Consider the following 20,985-nt stretch of genomic DNA (forward strand, 5'->3'; position numbering starts at 1 on the left):
TTTCTTGCAAAAAGACTGTCCAGTGTTGCACAATGGCTGCAAGTGAATGTAAAACTTTATCAGGGACAATAAATCCTGAAGGTCGCTGGTGATATTTATTCAGGTAAAGGCCATTATCATTGGATTCAGTTGATGCTTGTATTGTTGATCCTGGTCTTTGGTTGTTCATTTTCTTTCATAGGTAAACCCAAAATAGATTTAAGGATCCCCACCTGACACAGATCACATTTCAGAGTAGTACCTGCAAACCTCAGTCAATCAATACCGCATAAAGAACAAAAAAAGAAAAAAAGACATGAAGTCTCAAAGGTCTTATGCTCACATTCTCTTTTCCAAAAAGTGGAAGCATGTTTTAATAACTCCCAGTCCTGCTCGTCTTCACTGGTGCAACACTCAAGGTAATTATTTAGTGTATCTATTTGTTCTGTCAGCTATTTGCACTTCAGTGAAGACATTTCTACCCTCGGCAGCCCACCCCTCCGGCTGCTGCTTCTCAGTTAAGAGATTTGGGGCCGTTTGTCAGCTTTGAAAATCAACTATCTGTGCAGAAGTTATGCCGGCAGCTGTAGCTTCCTGAATTCTGCCAATTTAGAAGAACATATTAAGACAGAAAGAAAATAACTATCCAAAATGACAGGAGAGGACCCATGAAATATCTGACTCAGAAATCTTTTACTGTACATTGGATTTATACGCTTCTTGTTCACAATCATTATCTGCTATGAGCTGAAATAAAGTTTATATCTAAGCCTGCCTCTGCAGCAAATGAATTGCAAAATAAAACCTTCATATGGCAGAAGCGGAGATCAGACAATCACAATGAGGTGGGGTCATTTCGTGGTCAAGATGAGATTGCAAACGTTTTCTCCGTTGCAGCAGAAAAAAACATTTATAAAAAGCAATCTCATTCTACATTTAAAGGAATACTTTGACAATGGCGTTAACACTCCACTCCATTCCAGTTTAGAATTGTGGGACTTTCCAAAACCAACAATTCAACATTTTCACCCACTGCCCATCAGTGCGGAGCTGTGGTAGGATAAAGGGTAATATAAACCATTTATTTTCTATTAAAATCTGGGCTAGACTAAATTAAGGTAATTACCTACTGGTTCTAGTTTACCTTGCACACAAACATAAAAGAGCTTAGTAATTAAAACACTGTATTTCACTGGTTTCATCCCTCCACAAATAGAAATGTAAAATTGACAAGACATGTTTGTTTGACAGAGGATCAGCAGAACAGATTGTCTTGAACCATGGACTATATATAAAGATCGATGACACATTTCCACTTCAATTAAATAGACAACTAGGAGGTCACTCTGAGAGCATATAGCTCTGACTATAGGTCACCATGTCAAAGAAGTGTTTCTCATTAATTACCTAGTTTGTTACTGTCTGCTATATTCTACTATGAACCCGAAACATGTTTTACACTTCTCATATAACACAAGGGATCTCTAACTTGGTGTTCTGCTCCTTTGCAAAAAGCGCAACACATACCTTTACATTGCAGCAGTGTGCTTGCTCGGGCTATCATCCATAAAGTTGTTACCATCCCAGCAGTTAGACCTCATTGTTTTAGATGCAGTCGTGCGTGCATCCGCACTTGGCGTGCAATGCATTTCTCTCTCTCATGCGAGAACTTGTCTTTCACTCTGTAGTCAGTGAACCTGTTATTTAGAATCTGTTGTGCGTCAGAGCGTCATTTGTGAATGTGCGTGTGCACCCCCGCTACCGCCATTGATTGAACGAGTTCTGTGGGAAACAAAGTAGAGAAAGTGAAACAAAATTCCTAAATCCACCCATTTATGTGGAGGGGTTCTTTCCTCACCCAAACTGTATCCTTTCACCATGGTTTGTGGGAATCCATCCTGTTCATGTTGCGTAGTCTTGCTAACTAACAGAAAGACCAGTAAAATGAAAATACATCCTCCTCGGCGTAAGTAATAAAGCTAAAATATACTGCATACGTGTCGTTGCCATCTTGCACTTTTGAGGTACTTTGGTGGCAGGGTCTGCACAGTAGTATTCTTGGAGTGGAGTTGTGGTATTGAGGTCCCTATAATATAAGCGCTCAATTTACCACAAGTCAGTATCATCTAATAACTAATTAAACCTAATTTATCAGAAGCATGAACACTTGAACATACATAACTAAACAACTAAAAGGACATAAGCCATCATTGAGAATAATTCTTTTTTGATGTGTCCATGTCCACTAACATGGAGGAGATGGGGGTTCATGACTTGTACTGCAGCCAGCCACCAGGGGGCAATCAAGTTTATTTGGCTTCACTATTCGGGAGCTGTAATGTCATTCATCTTTATATAGTCTTTATTTTGAACTGCTGAAGGGGCCAGGCGAGCTGTTGGCACCCTGCTACTCTTCATGCCAAGCTAAGCTATCACCTTGCTCTTTTGCCAAACACAGTCACGAGAGTCGTATCAGTTTTTCTCATTGAACTCTTAATAGGAAGCAAAACAAGAATCTTTCGATAAATAAGGGCTTGTTTCCAAAACATGGGTTGTATTCTGAATAATATTATACAAAAAATCGAAAATTCACTGATTCATGAAGTATAAATATGGCTGCGGTGTTCTCCCCAGCAGCCGCCCCAGAGGATATATAATGTTTTTACTGTAAGCATGCAATATAATGCACTATTTATGCACGTTCATGTCAAATTTATTACAGCTGTATTTTAGTCTATTTTCTGTTCACATGAGTGTGTCGATACTGGCGCCTGTGTGCGTCTGTCATTCAGTGTGTTTTCACTCCAGATGGTCTGTAAGCCCACGTCGCTCCCACAGTTATTGATGCGAGCTGGATTTATTCAGACGCACTTAAATTCTGCAAACAACCCTTAATTCTTAATTTAGATATTAATTAGTTTCCCTGTTACTTGGCAAAGCCCTGTGATTTCCCCGGACACCAGGCTTGTTTATAACTGGGGCGTCTGCTGCCTCACGCTGCAGAGGAGCATGTAGACAGCGTATAGGAGGCTCAATAACATGATTGAAACAAGTTCATTAACTGAGACCAAACACTGCAGTGGCACTGAGAAGGCGCGTAATCATCAGACGGCAGGGAAAACTCATAGGAACTGTGTTTTATTCAGTTTGTGATTCTGTTTTAACTGCTGGGACCGTGGATAATATTTTGATTCAGTAAAAGATGAAGAGCACAGTGCAGCCTCTGTGTCTTTTGCATTATACATGTTATACTGGTTCTCTATTGGTTAGCTGTACTATTCCCACTGTGCCATGAATCAGTGAGTTCCTTCAAAATACAAATATTCGGAAACTCCAATATTGGTATTACTCAAAATGCATGCTTAAGCATATTGTTGAGCCAGATGTGTTTACTTGACAACTATTCTAATTGAGTTTAATGTTTGAATGATATATTTGGCTATCTTTATTACTGCTACCCAAAAAATGTATTCTTTATTTATTAATCAAAAGAATTTTTCCATGATGAATTGCTTATATTGAAGCCTGAACTGTAAAAAGAAACTTCAAACAACTTTTAAAGCGTGACACTCAATTTAATTAAGTTTTCTCAAATAAAATTTTGAATTGTGCTCATATCACATATAACTTTGCATTGAACAAACTTAATCAATTTGTTTCACCATTTTAAGTAATTATTTTATATTGGTCCAACCCTAACTGGTCAGATATTTGATTTACTATAATAAAAAACTAAATCTTTCAACTTTAAAACTGGGAACCATTGACTTTGTCACATTTGCTTAGAAACATACTTTAAGCCACAATATTTCAGTCAGCTCCTCATCCTCTCCTTCCACCTACCCCTTCACCTGAATCACAAAAAAAAATTCAAAAGAAAATCATAAAAATAATCTACATGTTACTTTGACAACCCTTCTTCACCTGCATCCTTGCTATGTTTATCTGATGCAAGACTCTGGAGATCGCTCACCTGTGATTCAGCCGTAGCAACATTTTACAGAAGCTTTTACTTGCTTCAGGCCGCGGTGTGAGAAGAGTTTGTTCACTCGTTGATTGACAGCTGTGAGCTCCCGCCCCTGACCTTGGCCTTCCCTGATTGATTATAAGGATGAGGGGGGAGGATCTCTGTAGTGCTGTAGGGCTTTGGTTCACATTTCTACATTAACATATGTTTGGAAGCCTATTTCTGTTCCAAATGAGAACATAACTAACAGGACTATTTTAACAGTAACCTCCCAGGTGGGGAACCTCTGGGTCGTGTACCACGTGTGAGACTGTTCCTAAATACTGGAAAGAAGCTGTGAAATGCAAAGACATGCAGGCATCATATATTTCCCTTTTGATAAAAGAAAATAACACACATAATAGTACAAACTACCATATGCTTCAGTGTGGTCCCTTCTGGCTGTAAGGTCAGGATGAGGAAACATGCTGTTATGTTTCATCACTAAAACACATCACAGCGACTCTGAAGAAAAGAAGAAGTGGATGTGGAATGGGCCACACTCCGAGAGAAACGCTCAGTCTGCGGGGACGTGCTCGCACTGATGAGCCTGGCATCGCTAAAGAGAAGCAGTTCCAGCCTTCACACGAGAAAGGATAGCGTGATGTATGGTAATGATGATGATACTAAGTTGTCAGACTAGTCTGACATTTGACTTTCATCACAGCAGCTCCTCCACTTTAAATTCTGTCCAGTGAGATAATATGTTGGTGTTCAATAATTTGGTATGGCCCTTTGTTATGACTGTGGTTATATTGCATATGGATGAATGTTCCTTCTCCAGTGGCCTGAATGTTGGCATGACGTATGAAGATGTGTGTGCGCATGCAAACTGGTCTGTGTCTGGATGGTGAGGTGATTGGACGACTACATCAAATCCTGCAGCTGATTGACCCAAGATTGCGCCGTGAGCCACAAACGGGGAAATCGTCTCCCGCCTGTCCCAACGACCACTTCATTGTTTCTTCTATTGTGACTTGTGTTTGAGAGTCAGAACGGGTGCCTGCCATTATCTTTTGATCACGTTTTCTTATGATTATGTTAGTCAGGAAGGTTAGTGATTGTAATTGAGCCTTGATGCATGGAGGACTGCTCTAGTAGTAAGCACTTGGGGAAGATGGGGAGTCCATTTTTTGTCTTTGTCTGTATATTTATATAATTAAAACGGCCCTTACTTGGAAAATATGTTCATCATCCTTCTTTAATTGAATGAACTCTTGTCAAAGTTGTTGCTTATTAATTTATGTTGATAAACGAATCGATTAAATGATCATTTCCATTCTAAATGTACGTCTGTGATTCTTTCTACAATAGTATCACTTGGTCTGCTGTTGGTTGGCTGAATTAAATAATACTTTCAAATGTGTTGCTGTGTAAAACGACAGCTAACCATCTGATGTTATTTCTGTCTGATGTTGTTGTCGCTGTGCCCTGTAATATTTAAAACTGTATTTTCAATTTCACTCCCACTTGCTGTTGGATTGAAGAAGCAGGGAGCCGCGTTGGCTGAGTCACCGAGCTGGTTGATCATCCTCCTCCATGCTGTTGTTTAACGTTCACGCCATTTTCTCCACAGCTTCTCACTATTGTCTCAACGCAACTGTGATCTTCTTGTAGTTTACAACCAAAATAGGTAACTAATCAAACACTTGTGTGTCTCTGCCTTTCTGTCTCCCAGTGCATGCCCATCGGTGGCCATGGATTCGTGTTGGACAAGTACAAGTGCCAGTGCAGGAGAGGATTCTACCACCCGCGCAGAGTGGCCCTCAATGGTTTTAAAAGTAGGTTACAAATCCCTGTGTGACATAGAAATACATCTTGCATCGAGTGCTTGGATGAAAAGTTTGAATCTATCAAACACAATTCTTTTTTTTTTTTTTCAGTTTTAAGTGCAGCCACACATTTTGTTAGAAATTCTTGTCATGTCTTTGAGCAGGCGTCCTGGGGCTTGTGAGGTCATGAAAAACTAAAGCTGCCGTCCAAAGGATTTCTCAGTTTGGAAATATCTACTGTGGCATCTGGATCACAGATATGTTAAATCCATCCATCCATCCATTATCTCTACCACTTATCTTTTGGTCAAGCACAGCTGACATTGTGCGAGATGCCAGGGTTACATTCATATTGGTAGAATAAACCAGAATAGGTTTATTCACACATTAGATATTCAAAAGTACAGAGTGTTAGGGCCATGTTGAATTTTAAATGGTCCACTCAATGATGCACTCAAAGTTCTTACCAGTACAGTTTTGCCATTCACTCATTCACACAAGACATATGTGCAGCTATCATCTCTGCCAGCAGAGCCATTAGGGGCAATTTGGGTTAAGAAATCTTGTCCAATGAGACAGGGATCAGACCACCAACTCTCTGATTAATGGACGACCCGCTCTTTCTCCTGAGACACCAACCCCCCCACAAAAAAATGTATAAATCGGAGAATAAAGTCGCAATTGAGAAGAATTAAGTAATTTTACGATAATAAAGTTATAATTTAATTAGGAACGGAAATCATAATATTGTGAGAAAAAAACATCAAGTGGAATAAGCAACCGTGAGAACCCAATCTTCTGATATTCCCCATCTAACATGACATGTAGCCTTACATTACCACTGTTTTACTTGTATATGACATAGTAAGACATTAGTCTCGTAATATTATGACATCATTTTCATAATATTATAACTTTTTCAAAAAAAATACAAACTTAGAACTGTTATAATTAGAGGATAAAACCCCTTGAGCTGTACCATCTCGTTTTCAAGGGGTCAACTACTGTTGGCAGAGTAGTAAACTAGTTAGTGGGGAATGTTAATGATTCCAGCTTATGTAGGAGAAGAGAAAACACATGTTGACATCCAATCAATTCACTTCACTTTTGTTTTTCACTTTTGCAAAGACAAGATCTGCCTGATGACGGGTTCAATGAGCAGCTGATTGATGTTATCTGCCTCACTCATATATTTCCATTAGCTCTTATTTTTCTTCAGGTAAGACAGTTTTCATGAATTATAACTTGAATTAACATCTACACGTGTACACACAACTTCGCTTTGGACCTTTTCTCCACCGATTTTCTTCCTTTCACCCTTGTAAATTGAATTTGTACCCATGACGTTACCTCCCTGCTGGTGCTTTGGATTTGAATGTGTGTATCCTGACACCGTCACTGAAAGCGCTGCAGTGCCCTCGGGCAGAAATCTTGGCCCTGATGAGGGAGATAATCAGGCAACTGTGCTTGTTTTCATCCCTGACTCCAACAATACTGCACCTCGGGGGGATGATATGCTAAGCTGGAGCTTTATTGTAATGCAGCGTGATGAGGCCTGTAGTGAAATGGCTCAGTCTGTGAAGAGGCTCATCTTCCAAACCCCATGCAGACCCCGTCATTAAAAACCACTGCAGCTCAGATTGGGTCGCAGTAGCAGTCGAGCCTGTCTCTTATTCCTCATGCATCCCCCCTAAAAAATAGACCAGACTGGAGACAGTTTCTATTGTTCCCTAGCAACAGGCCAAGGGACAGATATCAAAGGGGAGAGAAGATGGAGAAAGAAAAAATACAACATGCAACAATAAATTGATTATTTGGAAATATGGAGTCATATCCTTATGCAACATGACATTTCATTTGAATGTCTCAATGACAGAAAGATAGATATATGGAGATAGATAGATAGATAGATAGATAGATAGATAGATAGATAGATAGATAGATAGATAGATAGATATATAGATAGATAGATAGATAGATAGATAGATAGATAGATAGATAGATAGATACTGTCTCTAGCAGACCTCTTTTGACTGACCTATAATCACACAGATAGCTCACAACAACCTGACACCAATTGAACTCACCCTGTGATTGTGAGTTGAATGCATGAGTAGAGAAGACGAACAGACCAGATAAACAATGATCTGTATAATATTCCTCCTCTGAATTCACAGGGATTTAGAGCAAAAAGACAAAAGACAGCGAGCGGGGGAATCACAAGTTGTTTTGTTGGAAAAAAGATAAAAACACTGTGAGTTCTTACATCAGCCTGGTTGCTTGATAAATTCATAATCATGTGTGTAAATGTAGCACTCTATTCATACTTGACTTATTTAACCATTAACCCCAACACTTCCTGTATTCTCTTGCAATAATCCTCTACTGAGGCACTTTAACACACTGTTTTCATGCTCTGTGAAGTCTACTGATATTTATCAAGCATCATGTTCCAGAGGAGCTGCACAGTGTGTGTGTGTGCTAGAAATAGAGGAGTTATATCCAGAATGATTCTAAATACAACCACACTGGACACATTGTAGAATCAGTGGCGGATCTCAGATTGTTCTAAATCCGGGGCCGTAAAGGGGCCACAATTTACACAGATGGGCCGATTACATGTCCAAGATCCATGCACAATTCCTTATTCAGCATACCACCGTTTTAGTTTGAAAATGCCACTTTCAAACGAAAACGATCTCTGTCCACACAAGCGTTTTGGCTCTGCTCATACAAACACGCCTGAAAACGCATATTACGTGACTGCTCATCTACACACGTGCCAGTGTACACGGTAATTGTTGCAGATTGCATGAGTAACAGTTCTTCTCCTACGAATGTATTGTATCATTGTAAAATGCAGAATTTAGCTGAACAACAGCTGACAGCAAAGACAACAGGGTCAGCGACGCTTGAGATAGATTATCCATGTTGCCTTCTACACTGTTGCCTTCTACACAGATAGCCGAGGTTAATGCTGGTTGTTGCAGGTTAGGAGCCTGACAAATCAGTGAAGTCTCCGTCATGACTGCAAAGACCCAATCAGCAAAGGGTTGTGTGTGTCATCGTTTCCAGGACGGGGCACTTCAGGGGCCAAGACGATTTCAGCAAGTGCCCCCCTGGCCCCCCTGGCCCCACCCCTGTACCTGTCCCTGTGTAGAATGAAGACACTGGCATTGTCTGTTTCTTTCCATTTAGCTGCTTAGATCTTCTGTAGGAAGAAACACATCCGGACACCCTACATGCAAACACTTTAAAGTGATGTTGGAGGAAAATAAATCCTATGCTGATATAAAACCTTCACAGACTGTAGTGATAAAGTGAGCAGTGTCACAGATTTATCCGCCTTTCCCTCATTATTCCCTCATCTGCTTAATTAAAGTCTGTATTTTTGTAATTATCACTCAAGGCTGTGGGATTTATTGGTTTGATGATTTTTACCCCTTCAATTTGATTAACTGAGCAGTTGTTAATGAGTCAGTGTGTGACAGTTAAACACAAATTAATTTCAGCGAAAATCCTTGAAAACACGACAGTAAATCACTTCTGTGTTCTGACTTGTGATAAGATACAAAGTCGGCAGTTGGATTTCTGTCATCGGACCATCGGTTACATATCTGATCATCCTCCTCATCAAGTGCTCCCACGTCCTCAGGTAAGGAGCTGGGCTCTCACAGAGATGAGACCTCTGACGTGTCCAACAAGTGCCTACCGTGCCGCAAGGGTTGCCCCTACTGCCGGGACGACACGCCCTGTCTGGTGCTGGAGGACGGGGCTCTGCGGCTCGCTGTGGCCTCCTTCCAGGGTCTGTGCATGGTGCTGGACCTGGCCAGCATGGTGGTGGTCTACCACTTCAGGAGGAACAAGGTGAGGAGGGTCAGGGGTCACTGTCAGGGGGGGAGCGTTGGACATAGAAGTGGAGGAGTAGAAAGAACAATCTTGTCTGTGGCTCTGAAGCGCTTCTTGTCAAGTGTAGTGATGTCATCAGAGCTTATGCCGAGCCTTTAGCTTGGTAACAGGAGCATTTCAAAGAACCTGGGGGGCTTTACATCAAACCCACCCCTTCCCAAAATAAACTCCACTTGTTTTTACTAATATATTTATATCCCATGTTATAAGGAGCCAATATCTCGTCTTATTGTGCGAGTTGTAGGATCCAGTATTTTTTGGAGCCCTAAGAAGTAAAAAGTCACAAAACCTCAGACTTTGATTCTTCAGGTTTAACTATAGTTTTATTTATTTTTTTAAACCTGTCTCTCAAGAGTCTCCCTTTTGATGGAAGTGCAGCAGCAACCCCCCAGAGAGATCTTTGAATTGCACAGCTAGCAGTAGCTGGAAATGTCAGTGTCTCAACAGAATGTGTCCCACTTATGAATGGAATGGAAAAGGACTTTTCTAAACTCACATTGCCACGAGTCCTTATAGAGAATCCAAAATCCAACCAAACATTATTAGAGATGGAGGCAATCGATGGCCGTAGACACTGCCTCAACAGGAAATAGAAATATATATACTTAGATAATAACTTAGGTAAAGAAGACTCTGTACTACATGCATTTTACAGAGGATACCTTTATTTATATATCTTAAGATAATTCAATTTACTTTTTTATCTATGGTTTTATATTTAATGATCACCTACCACACCTGAACCCTCCTTGAATCCTTGTCACACGTTATAACAGCATTGTTGCATAACACACACTCGCGCTAATAGAATGAGAAAGTGAAATCAAAATGAGATCCTTGCGGTGTATGATAATTACAACCAGTCCTCAGGCAAAGTTGACTTGAATCGTTCCCTGTGTGCTATTTATATACGTTTGTGCTGTTGCCACAGAATCTCCCACATTTTCTCTGTTCACAAGAAATGTCCCCGGAGCATTTTGAATCTACATAAGAGACAAAAAAAACCATCTTCTTGGAGGAAATGCAGCTTATTAAACCCAATGCAGAAATATGCTGTTGTCTCTCTTTTATATGTTTGGGGTAAAGCATTATAAAAATATACTGTATAATAAACTCCTCTTTGTGTTTGTTTGGTTTTGAAAGAGGCATGAATTTGCATATATTAACATGCGTCATGTGTTGCATTACAACCCATGAATAAAGAACCGTCTGCCTGTCACTGACTGACTGGTTCATTAATTCACTGATTGTTTGTTCTTGCTCTTTCCTCGTCGACAGAGCATCCGCACATCTGGTCTCATCCTGCTGGAAGCCATCTTGTTTGGGGCATTACTGCTCTACTTCCCAGTAAGTCTCCTTTGTGATGTTACGTATCCTTTCACTCAGGCTGTCTTGTTCTTCAAGTTTTACATTTTTCCCATTAACTATAAGAGATCGTTGCATCACAACTATTCCTCACACAAGATTCATGTGTCTTTTCCATTGCACTGACTCTGCATCTTGGACATCACCTTTGAACTCAATAGAAAGTGTTCACCAGTGCCAACAGTGGAATTCAATCTTAATGTGTCATTCTCTTCAAATGCTTCACATCTGTTAAATATGTAAAACCTAAGCTAAAAGGTTATGCATTTCATTAAACCATAATAAAGGCTAAAAGTACTAAAAATGTGCGTTATACATAACAAAATATTTTGTGACACTCCAGAAGTATTCTAGTATTTGAGACATGCTCACTTTCCTCTGCTCCCCTCCTACCACTCTATGGTCATCATCAACACGTTGTGCACCGCACGTAACAAAAAGTGAGACATGATTACAAACATACAACATGCGTCGCCTCTCTGTTGCAAAGCCAGTTGGGGGCCTCCTGCAGGAGGTCAGTCTTCTTGCTTTAGTCTTTTAGTCCATGCTCCATCTGAGCCATTATCTCCAAACTCCCTGAATGCCTGAGAATGTGCGTTCCATCACTATCAGATCTATACAGTCCTTGTGTCACTGCAGACTTCATTCCGTGAATGTTACCCCCCAACCTACACTATAGTGATATATTTACATTCACATTTAATATTGAGAACATTTTGGAATCTTAACTGACATTTTCTCATTTCTGGGTTGTCAAAGCAGAAGTATTAATGATCCTTGCTCTCCCCGGCTGTGTTAATACGAGTCTGACACATTAGGACAGTTTTTTTTCAGCTATATAGTTGAGTTATATATATAATTATATATGTATGTTGTCCATAAAGCGTGGATTGGAGTGTCCCACTGTCCTGGCAGTGAGCGTTTTCTTTGATTATTTTGCCATTCGGAATGTAATTTCATCCAAGCCACTACAAGATGAAAGGGATATGAGGAATGTGCGTCCATTCACCACAACCACTTCAATCTATTTTCTGTGTCATTATTTGGGACACTGTAATACCTTGAGACACACTCTGACTTTCTGTATTGTAGATTTCAGTTGTAAATGCTGCAGAAAACACACAAAATCACTTAGTAAAAAATTTGTTTGGAGCTTGTTAGATCTATTTATTCTTTACGGTTTTACTCACGTTATGACTTTTCCACTCCCTGTTATAAGAGTGAATACTGGGGTCTATGATAATGGACATGATCTTTTTTTAATTACTGGGAAATTTACAGGGGCAAATATTCAGGGCTGTGAACGCAAAGAGCTTCAGCATCCCATCCTGTCACATCACCACCCCTTTGAGTAAGTAACAAATGAAAAGTAAACACAGTTTAGTGGATGTAAAGCAGCAGCAGAAAGAAATGTTAGGTTTTTATTTGCAGTGATGTAATGCAGCTCTAATAAACATTGAGAAAATGACAATAGAAATTATGCAAATTAAACTGAACAGTAACTTTAGATTACACACATGCCTCTTCTATTTTAACTTTGCACCTTATGTGTTTTTTTGCATCTTATGTTGTCTGCCTTGTTTAAAGTCTTTAGATGTTAAATGTAACACGGTTGGTTTGTTGTCTTTGCTAATCACAGAAAAATGTATGATGTAAATAAGACAACAAACCCTGCCTACTACTTTCTCAGTTGTACCTCGATGTAGTGGTAATAATGTACTTCTGATAATTTTTGGGATAATAAGTGAGAGTTGGACGGATTTACAGTACAAGTTTGTCTTTTAGTGTGTGTGCGTGTGTGCGTGTGTGTGTGTGTGTGTGTGTGTGTGTGTGTGTGCGTGTGTGCGTGCGTGCGTGCGTGCGTGCGTGTGTGTGTGTGCCTCTGCCAGCCTTTGTGTTGTCTCATACTTGCGAGTGGGTCCATGTGGGTGGATGCCAGCACAGTATACGTGTGTGCTTACACTTGTGCACAAAGCCCACAGTGCACCTGGAGTGCGGCGTCAGAGAGCCCATCTTTAGCAGGGACACAGATGGAAGAAACCTGAGTGTCGTGTAGCAGGAAGATCTGATGTAACCGGGGGAATTCACTCCCTTCAAATACTCACAGAGGCTGCCAACAGTGGGCCACTGCTCCCCTCACACAACACAGAGTCTGACGGCTGGACGTTAGCCATGGTGAGACAGAAAAAAAACAACAAGCGTCAGAGCCTTCGTCTGACTCTTAGAACAAAGGTTTTGTTCTTCTTTTTGATTTCTTGTTACCTTAAGAGGGACATTTGCACTAGAATAAAAATCCCGGTAGTTTGGTTGCAGCAGGAATAGAGCTCAACAGCGTGGTTCCAAAAGTGCAAACAAAAATAGCGATTTTGATGATCATCCATATTATTGTAAGCATCCGAGTTAGACTTACCAAAAGCTACGAGACTGTGAAACAATGCTATAAGCTCGATCCTGTAGAAGCCACAAGTACATACGACGTCAAAACGTGTTTTATTCGCAATGTCAAGGAGAGGTACTACACTACCCACAATCCTCGGGTATAATAGTGACAGCTGTAATTGGTGCAGCTCGCTCTTATTTTGACCAGATTTTACTCAAATTTTTACCTCAACCACGAAAATCATGTCAGCTACGATCGGATCGTTCAGAGTGACAATACATTTACTACAGAGCTGCCATGACTTCCCTTTCTAACATGCTGCTATTTTTAGAGATGATGAAAAGAAAGTTAGAGAAGCTGAAAATCAATACAACAAGCTGGAAGTCGTTGGAAAGGAATCATTTGCAATGGTTTATGGGCTGCGTAGTTCCCTCACTCCTAAAATAACTGCCACACTGTCATCCGGCCCACATACCATGTGGAATGATTGATAGGTGCTCCCTTTTACCAGATCTAAGCCAAAGAAATACAGCATGTCAAGCAAAGGTGCCAAAGATGGCCCAAATTAGTTTTGTGCTATATGGGCCATATTCACCATTTACCACACGGGCCACTTTAGGTTCACATCCAGATTACACCTTGCCAAGAGCACTGCATGTTTGCCACAAAAGGCCCACATTTGCTCTAGGACATTTGCTATTTGACAAGTGGGCCACTGTAGGCTCATATCCATTTAGTCCAGGCCACATGAAAGCCAGAAGTGCCCACATCCGTTTGCCATTACTTTATTTTTTTTCTCTTCAAATCAAATGTTTAGTGGTCACGATTTACCTTGTAGCTGGTTGCTCTGGTTCCAGGCTTAATACGCTTTTTTTTTTTTTTCAAAGGAATTTATGAAAACGTCAATTGAGAAAATGAATGGGAAATTTAGCTGTTCTAAAAGTGGGTGTTCACTGTTACGCTCTATAGATCTCCAGGCGCTGTATTCTTCCCTTTATGTGAACACACCTTGTGTATTTCTGCTGTGATGCTCGAAATAAGTTTGATGTTGCATCTGTCCATCCACTCTCTCCTTCATTCACCCTGAGTAGAACTCAAGTACCAAAAATAGCTCCCCCAAAATATCCTGCCACTGTCCTATGCTCACACACACACACTTGAATACACTCATGTGTCTCTTTTCCCTTTGCTGAGCTGTTTCTCTGCACTTTTTTCTAGTGCATTTCTCAGCACCTTTGCGGTCTGTCTCCACCTTCCTCCTGCCCCTTCCTTCCACCATGTTGTCCTCTCATTAGCACCCTCTCTTTGTGTCCGTCTCCTCTCCTGCAGTCCTAACGTTTGTTTCTGCCGTTTCCTTTCTGCTGCCACCACGAAACCCTCCTCAGCCACTGCAAGCTCGCTGCAGCTGCTCTTCTCTGGTGCCCAATGCATTTTTAAACACTCCATCAAGTTCTAGCACAACTTGTTTTAAAAATACATCTGCTGATTAATTGATGGAGGCGGCATGGGAGGTTGGATGCAAACCAGGAGGGCTACCTTCTACTCTGAGCGTTATAAACATGTAGCTTTTCTTATTGTGCCGTCCCCTGTGACTTAATAGTCCACATGGGTAGCACTGCAGAGAGGGTGTGACGCTGATTGTGTCGCCCCGTCTCTGGGTATATATGTTGTATATGTGTGTACACAGGCAAAATGGAGGATGGATTATGGGTGCGCTTGAGTGGATTTGTAGCTCTGCATTTTCCCACGATTGCGTGCATGTGCATTTGTGCATGGTTTTTGCATTTCTGCGGATGTAAGAAACAGCGTGGCCTACTTATACCTCTTTACATTTGCTGAGGTGATGTATTATTTTTGGTCCGTCATGTAGAGACCAGAGAGCTGGAAGGCTGGATGCTCGCTCAGGGGGAAAAGAGATGAAGGAAGAAGCCAGGCGGGATGCTAATCCTAACCACGGGATAGCATGGAAGTGAGACATGAGAGGAGAGAGGACAAAAGGAGGAGAGACACTGGAACAGGGATTGTTTGAAAGGACAAAAACAAGTGTCTGGTGAATTGTCTACATTTGGTTGGCCCTTTGTTTCTCTCTTGTCTCTCTCCATCTGTGATCTACGGTCTCATTTAATTTAACACTCTGAGCTACAGAGTGTATAGTATTGTACAAAAAAATAGACAATTGTTCAAAACGGAATAATCGTATTGCAGTTAGCTCAGGATCCAACCATTGTTCTTTTTATTTTCTGAAAGTTAGTTAAGAACAACAAAAAACTGAACATCCATCCATAACTTATCCTTACTGCTTCTTGGGAAGCTGGTGCCAATCCCAGCTGACCTGGGAAAGAGGCGGGGCACATATCACAGTGCCAACATATAGAGACAAACCACCACTCACTCTCACATTCACACCTACGGTTAATTTAGAGTCTCAAATTGACCTAACCCCAATCTTAGCAGTCAGAGTACCTGGATAATACCCATCCAGAAGGACCCCATGTCACCCTCACAAACATAACAACAACAACAAATATAAAGGTTAAAGCTGCACTAATCAGTAGCTCTATACCTATCATCAAGTATTTAATGTTAAAGAAGCTGGTTGTAGTAACAAACCCACAAAGACACACAAAGGTAACGACAGCCTGGTGCAGGTAGTGGAACTTTTGAGCTGGATTTTTCCATCAGCAGACAAGAAGATCTGAAATCAAGTGAATATTGGATTTGCATTAGTCAGGTGACCCCAAGTCTCCTCCTTCATATCAACTTAACAACTCGTTTTCATTGTTTTGTAGTTTTTAGCTTGTTCTCCTGCAGTGACATATGTTGGGAAATGCTCTTATTCACTTTCTTTACCAGTACTTTTCAGTTATAGTCTGGATCATCAAGTACAGTCTGTGAGTTCAGGTGTTGGCACAGGTCTCAAGGCAACAACCAAGATTCAGAAGCTGCAGCATCATTGTGATGATAATACAACAGACAGTCAGTGTTTCAGTAAAGTTATTGTTATTAAAGCAACACCATGTAACTCTTACTGAGCAACAGCGCCCTCTGCAGCTACACATAGAAGCTACACCAAACTCTGTTTAGAATTGTTTCCTCGCTGAATATGATAAAAGTAAAAGGTTTATAAAGTCTTTTTAACTGATCTGCAGTTTGACAATACTCTTGCTGGGCCTGATTCTAACAATTGACAATACCAGTCAGGTACACACTTCTTCTCACAGGAGATCGTACCTGATCACCAAAGTTACTCAATGCAAGAACGGGTGTTTGGGGTGAGAAGTGGAAATGAAAGTAGCAGCAATGTGCCTATTTCAGTGAAATATCGAACAACTTTTGAAGATTTTTTGAGGAGTGAGTAATATTAATACTGTCTGCCAAACTATTTCTGTAATGTTGAAAATGTGTCTGTTGAAAATATGGAGGGATTAACTTTTGGTTGCAAATTCCTTTTAAAATGGAGCCATAAAATGGCATACCTGTCTGTCTTCCATATAGCAACTGATTTATCAGATCCTGAGCTGCACCAGCGACTCAGAGCCAGTGGTGGAGCATTAAAAAGTAACTGCTATAATTCCTGTTCTTGGGTATAAAATGGACTCCCTGCCCGCTCTCTCATGACCAGCATACCAATGACAGACTTTGGCTCTGCAAGGTTTTGATGGGGATTGTGGATGGAGGGAAAGTGATGCTGCTGCTGTGCTCCGACAAACGTGTGTCATGTTGTTAATCAGGTGAGGTGAACGAAGAGCGGACACACTGAAGGCTGGAAAAATAACAACGTTACAATGGTTTAAAGTTGCCCCCAGACATGTCGAGAAAGACTGAAAGGGTGACATATGTCTGGTCAACTTTGAGGCTGTATTAGATTATCTGTGCACTAATTCCACAAATGCCTGCCTGTCTGTCTGTCTGTCTGTCTGTCTGTCTGTCTGTCTGTCTGTCTGTCTGTCTGTCTGTCTGTCTGTCTGTCTTAGTGTGGAACACGTCTTGCGAATCATTCAACTTATTGGCTTCACACTTGAAATGTGTATTGTTAATAATAGGTGCGATTTGGACACACAATGCATTCATTATTAATAAAGATTAAATAGACAGGCGGTGCTCTTTAGGCCTCAGTGGGAGTGGGGTGGCGTGCTGCCAGTCTCTGGACCATGTTGAACATGTTTTCGTCTTCATCCTCACTAAACCACAGATGTAGTCAGCAGCTTGCAGCCTCCGACCGATAATATCTGTCCTGCCAGATCATTTAGATACTTCGATTTCTTTTTTTTTTCACCAAATTGGACAGAAACTCTCACCAGAGTCACTGGTGTTGATCTCCGGCATGGCAACAACATTCACAGCGTCACTTTCTCTATGGCAAATTGTCTTCAAAGTAAAAGCTAAACATTTGTTTTGTTGCTAAAATGCTTTATATTGAGCTGAATTACAGAGCTTTTATTTTGAAAAGTTGTGAACTTGGGTTTGAAGATTGTTTCGGTTGCTTAACAGACCTCTGCAATAGCCAACATGCAGTGTATGAAAAATACAATTCAATGAATCATTTAAACTTGAACACATGTGAACAGTAAAAAAGCAAATTCAGGTTCATTTTATGAAAAGCATTGGTTATAAAATCTTTATTGTAGTTAAACCAGGTAGGATGAACACAAAGTTTTCTAACAGGTTTACAACAGGCACTGCATTGGCAGCACAAACATTGAAGAAAGATGATTTAAAGCAGGTAAAAGTTGTAGGTTAGTTCACTGGTTAGGTTCTTGTGATATTTTTCAAAGCATCTAGAAACTATTTTACTGGTAACTTCCTGATTCACTGTGGAAGATGGTTTTAGTTTTTTTCCCCCTGTAATTTCATCATTCCATCTTTGTACCGTTCTCTTAGCACAGAGTGAATTGTTCTTTTTTATTCCTGAATTTTACTTTTCTTTGAACACATCTCACAGCCAGACTCTTGCAGCCTCAGGTCTGGCTGGTTGTGTTGCTGACTTTGACGCTCAGCTTCGTTTTCTGCTGGAAAAGAGGTTACAGGTGCTGTTGTTTGGTAAGATTAATTACGCTGTCTCTTGAATGCCAAGACATCGTAAGAGTGGGGATAAATCACCGTCTGCGCTCCTCAGGGAGGCGCTTCTACTACATCTGTAACTACCTCACTACCTCCCACAGCTGGACATTATTCAGTGTGATATACAGTGTAGTATGGATAAGAATCAAGTTGACACTTCAGAGATTTACTGATTAATCATTAATGCTACACAGGTCATGGAGAATTTGATCCTGTACTAGTACACATTAAGTAAGGTGTTAGCTACACTCTGGACAGCAGTGTATCACTGGGTTGACACATACAGAGACTATATAAAAGAAAAGGGTGAAAACACATAGTGTAGGTGTAACAATCCTACAACTTTACTGTTATTTATATTTATACTGTATATACACACTGTTATACTCAGGTAGCTACTCTCAGGTACAGATTGCAGGTGATGGTAATATGAAATCTATATACTATGTAATATATAATGTATAATATATACTATTCCATACCGTTTCTGTGAATTCTATTTTACCATTGATGCTTGTTTTTGTTTGTTTGAGCAAACTTCACTTCATCACCCTCTGATAAACTCTTAATACACTTAATGAACTTACAGGGCCACATGTATATAAAAAGAGTTAATGGTGGCTGTAATTATTCCTCCTGTCTCCAAAGAGATTCATATTTAAGTGGACATGATTGGGGAGAAAGAAATCCACTGTCATCACTCTGTGAAACAAAATTAATTCTAAAGTTCAGCTGAAGTTAATATGCGATTTCAGCAGTCTGAGTTTGTCCAATCAAAGTGACTCAGGGAGGAAATTTCATACTAAAAAGACTAATTTTGTAAAGTGACTGGTCTAACTCAAGCCGCTGACGCCTCAGTCTCACTTCAGATATTTTTTCTTAACAAAATGGGAACTTTGGAGGTTATCACAACTTTTATATTGCATGATGGAGATGTCCTATATTCTTCACCAAGACCCCATTTAACCCAAACCTCAACTTTTTCCTAAATCTGACTCTTTGTGCATACAGCGAATAAATTGCGTGATTTTCACCTGTTTCTGAGGGTAAAGGACAAATCGGTGTGGCTGTTGAGGTTGAAGGACTTTTTGACTCAAACACATCTCTGACCGAATGCTAGTGTTGCTCTGTGTATCTGTTTATCTGTGTAAATGAGCCGTGTCCGCTTTATAAGGTGATAATAATTCAAAGATGTGTTTACAGCATAGACTGTATATAAAGATGGATGACATCTTCCCGAAAGTGAAGCTAAAGTGCCTTGATCGCTGCCTGGTGGCTGGCTGCAGTATAGGTCATAAATCCCGCCTCCTCCATGTTAGTGGATGGGAAATGGGTCAATTACATTTTTCGCAAATGTGGTTAGTGTAATTTTCTGTTATGTTTGTGCAGTTGTTAATTTTTCCTATAAGTTTGGTTTTATTTAGTAATTTGACGTTATAAAAACCTCATGATTGACAGCTGAGACCGACCTCCGATTTGTCGAGTGCATGTATCAGTGGGACCTCGCTACTCCAGCTCCATCCCCTGATCGCTACTGTGCAGACTTCGGCTTCAAATGTGCAAGATCCAGGATTTTATGGTTTACAGCTTGATGTGCTGCCCCCAAGTGGCCAAATCAATCAAATAGTGCAGACAGTGACTTGTTAAGGCAGTGACAGACAAATGACCACCTCTCGTGAAAGACATGCATCTTTTTTATCTGTATATTTTTAATAACAGTTCTGATTATGACAAGTGGACCTCTTGCATTATTCATTATCTCTATTGTGATACTCAACATTCATCATTATTCATCAGGTGACCTCTGGGTTCAACAATCATGTAGCTTAAATGAGGCTTTCAACAGGCTATGCCCTCATCTTTTGAGCCTTGGGATGTGTCTGTTGGGATCGGTCCTCTTCTGTAACACTGTATCTCGAGTTTTCGTGAACATTTTTTTTTCTTTAATCTCGCTTCCACTCCTGATGTACTGGTTTGCAAGGCTGCAGTAGCTAAAATATTACCCGTGTGCTGCTGCCAGCTGCTACTCCTACGCTCTGCTGTGTGCGTCAACCTAACCTGATGTGGCGCTATTCTCTCATTCTCTCTATTCTATCATTCTCATTATCTTTTGCTATTTGTGTTGTCTGTCAAAACATGGATGGAATGAGTTCTATTGACGTTCTATCGACCATGTCTTATATTTCTATCGAGGAAAAGTTATTTCGCGATAATTCTCTTTATGGTTTTATCGACCAGCCCTAGCCGACAGTAATACAGCAAGACTCAGGAGGGAGACATCTTTAAACAGTGTGGAGAATGGGTATCCACAAGCTGAGTGAAGCAGCTATAGTGGAAATGGGCAAAGTCTGGAGCTTCTCTCAGGTCACTGAAGATGTGACGGGTGGCGTCCTGCTGAAATACACACACATGAAATGAAACACATTTACCAGTAAGACGTTCAAATAAACCTCACACCAAGCAGAAAATGAAAGGCTGACATTTTACCAATCACGGGCAATTTCCCTACTTCC

General features: G+C 40.5%; 1 protein-coding gene across 2 annotated transcripts in view; it reads left to right on the forward strand.

The window, feature by feature from the left end:
• Nucleotides 1–20,985, forward strand: part of gpr158b (G protein-coupled receptor 158b) — a 63,293-nt gene that overhangs the window by 21,664 nt on the left and 20,644 nt on the right. For both annotated transcript variants that reach the window (XM_034614369.1, XM_034614370.1), the window contains exons 3-5: nucleotides 5,664–5,766; nucleotides 9,413–9,624; nucleotides 10,945–11,013. In XM_034614369.1, coding sequence (XP_034470260.1) covers nucleotides 5,664–5,766; nucleotides 9,413–9,624; nucleotides 10,945–11,013 — 384 coding nt within the window. The remainder of the gene's footprint in view (nucleotides 1–5,663; nucleotides 5,767–9,412; nucleotides 9,625–10,944; nucleotides 11,014–20,985) is intronic.

The sequence above is a fragment of the Hippoglossus hippoglossus genome, chromosome 17, assembly GCF_009819705.1.
Source record: "Hippoglossus hippoglossus isolate fHipHip1 chromosome 17, fHipHip1.pri, whole genome shotgun sequence".
Classification (NCBI taxonomy): domain Eukaryota; kingdom Metazoa; phylum Chordata; class Actinopteri; order Pleuronectiformes; family Pleuronectidae; genus Hippoglossus; species Hippoglossus hippoglossus.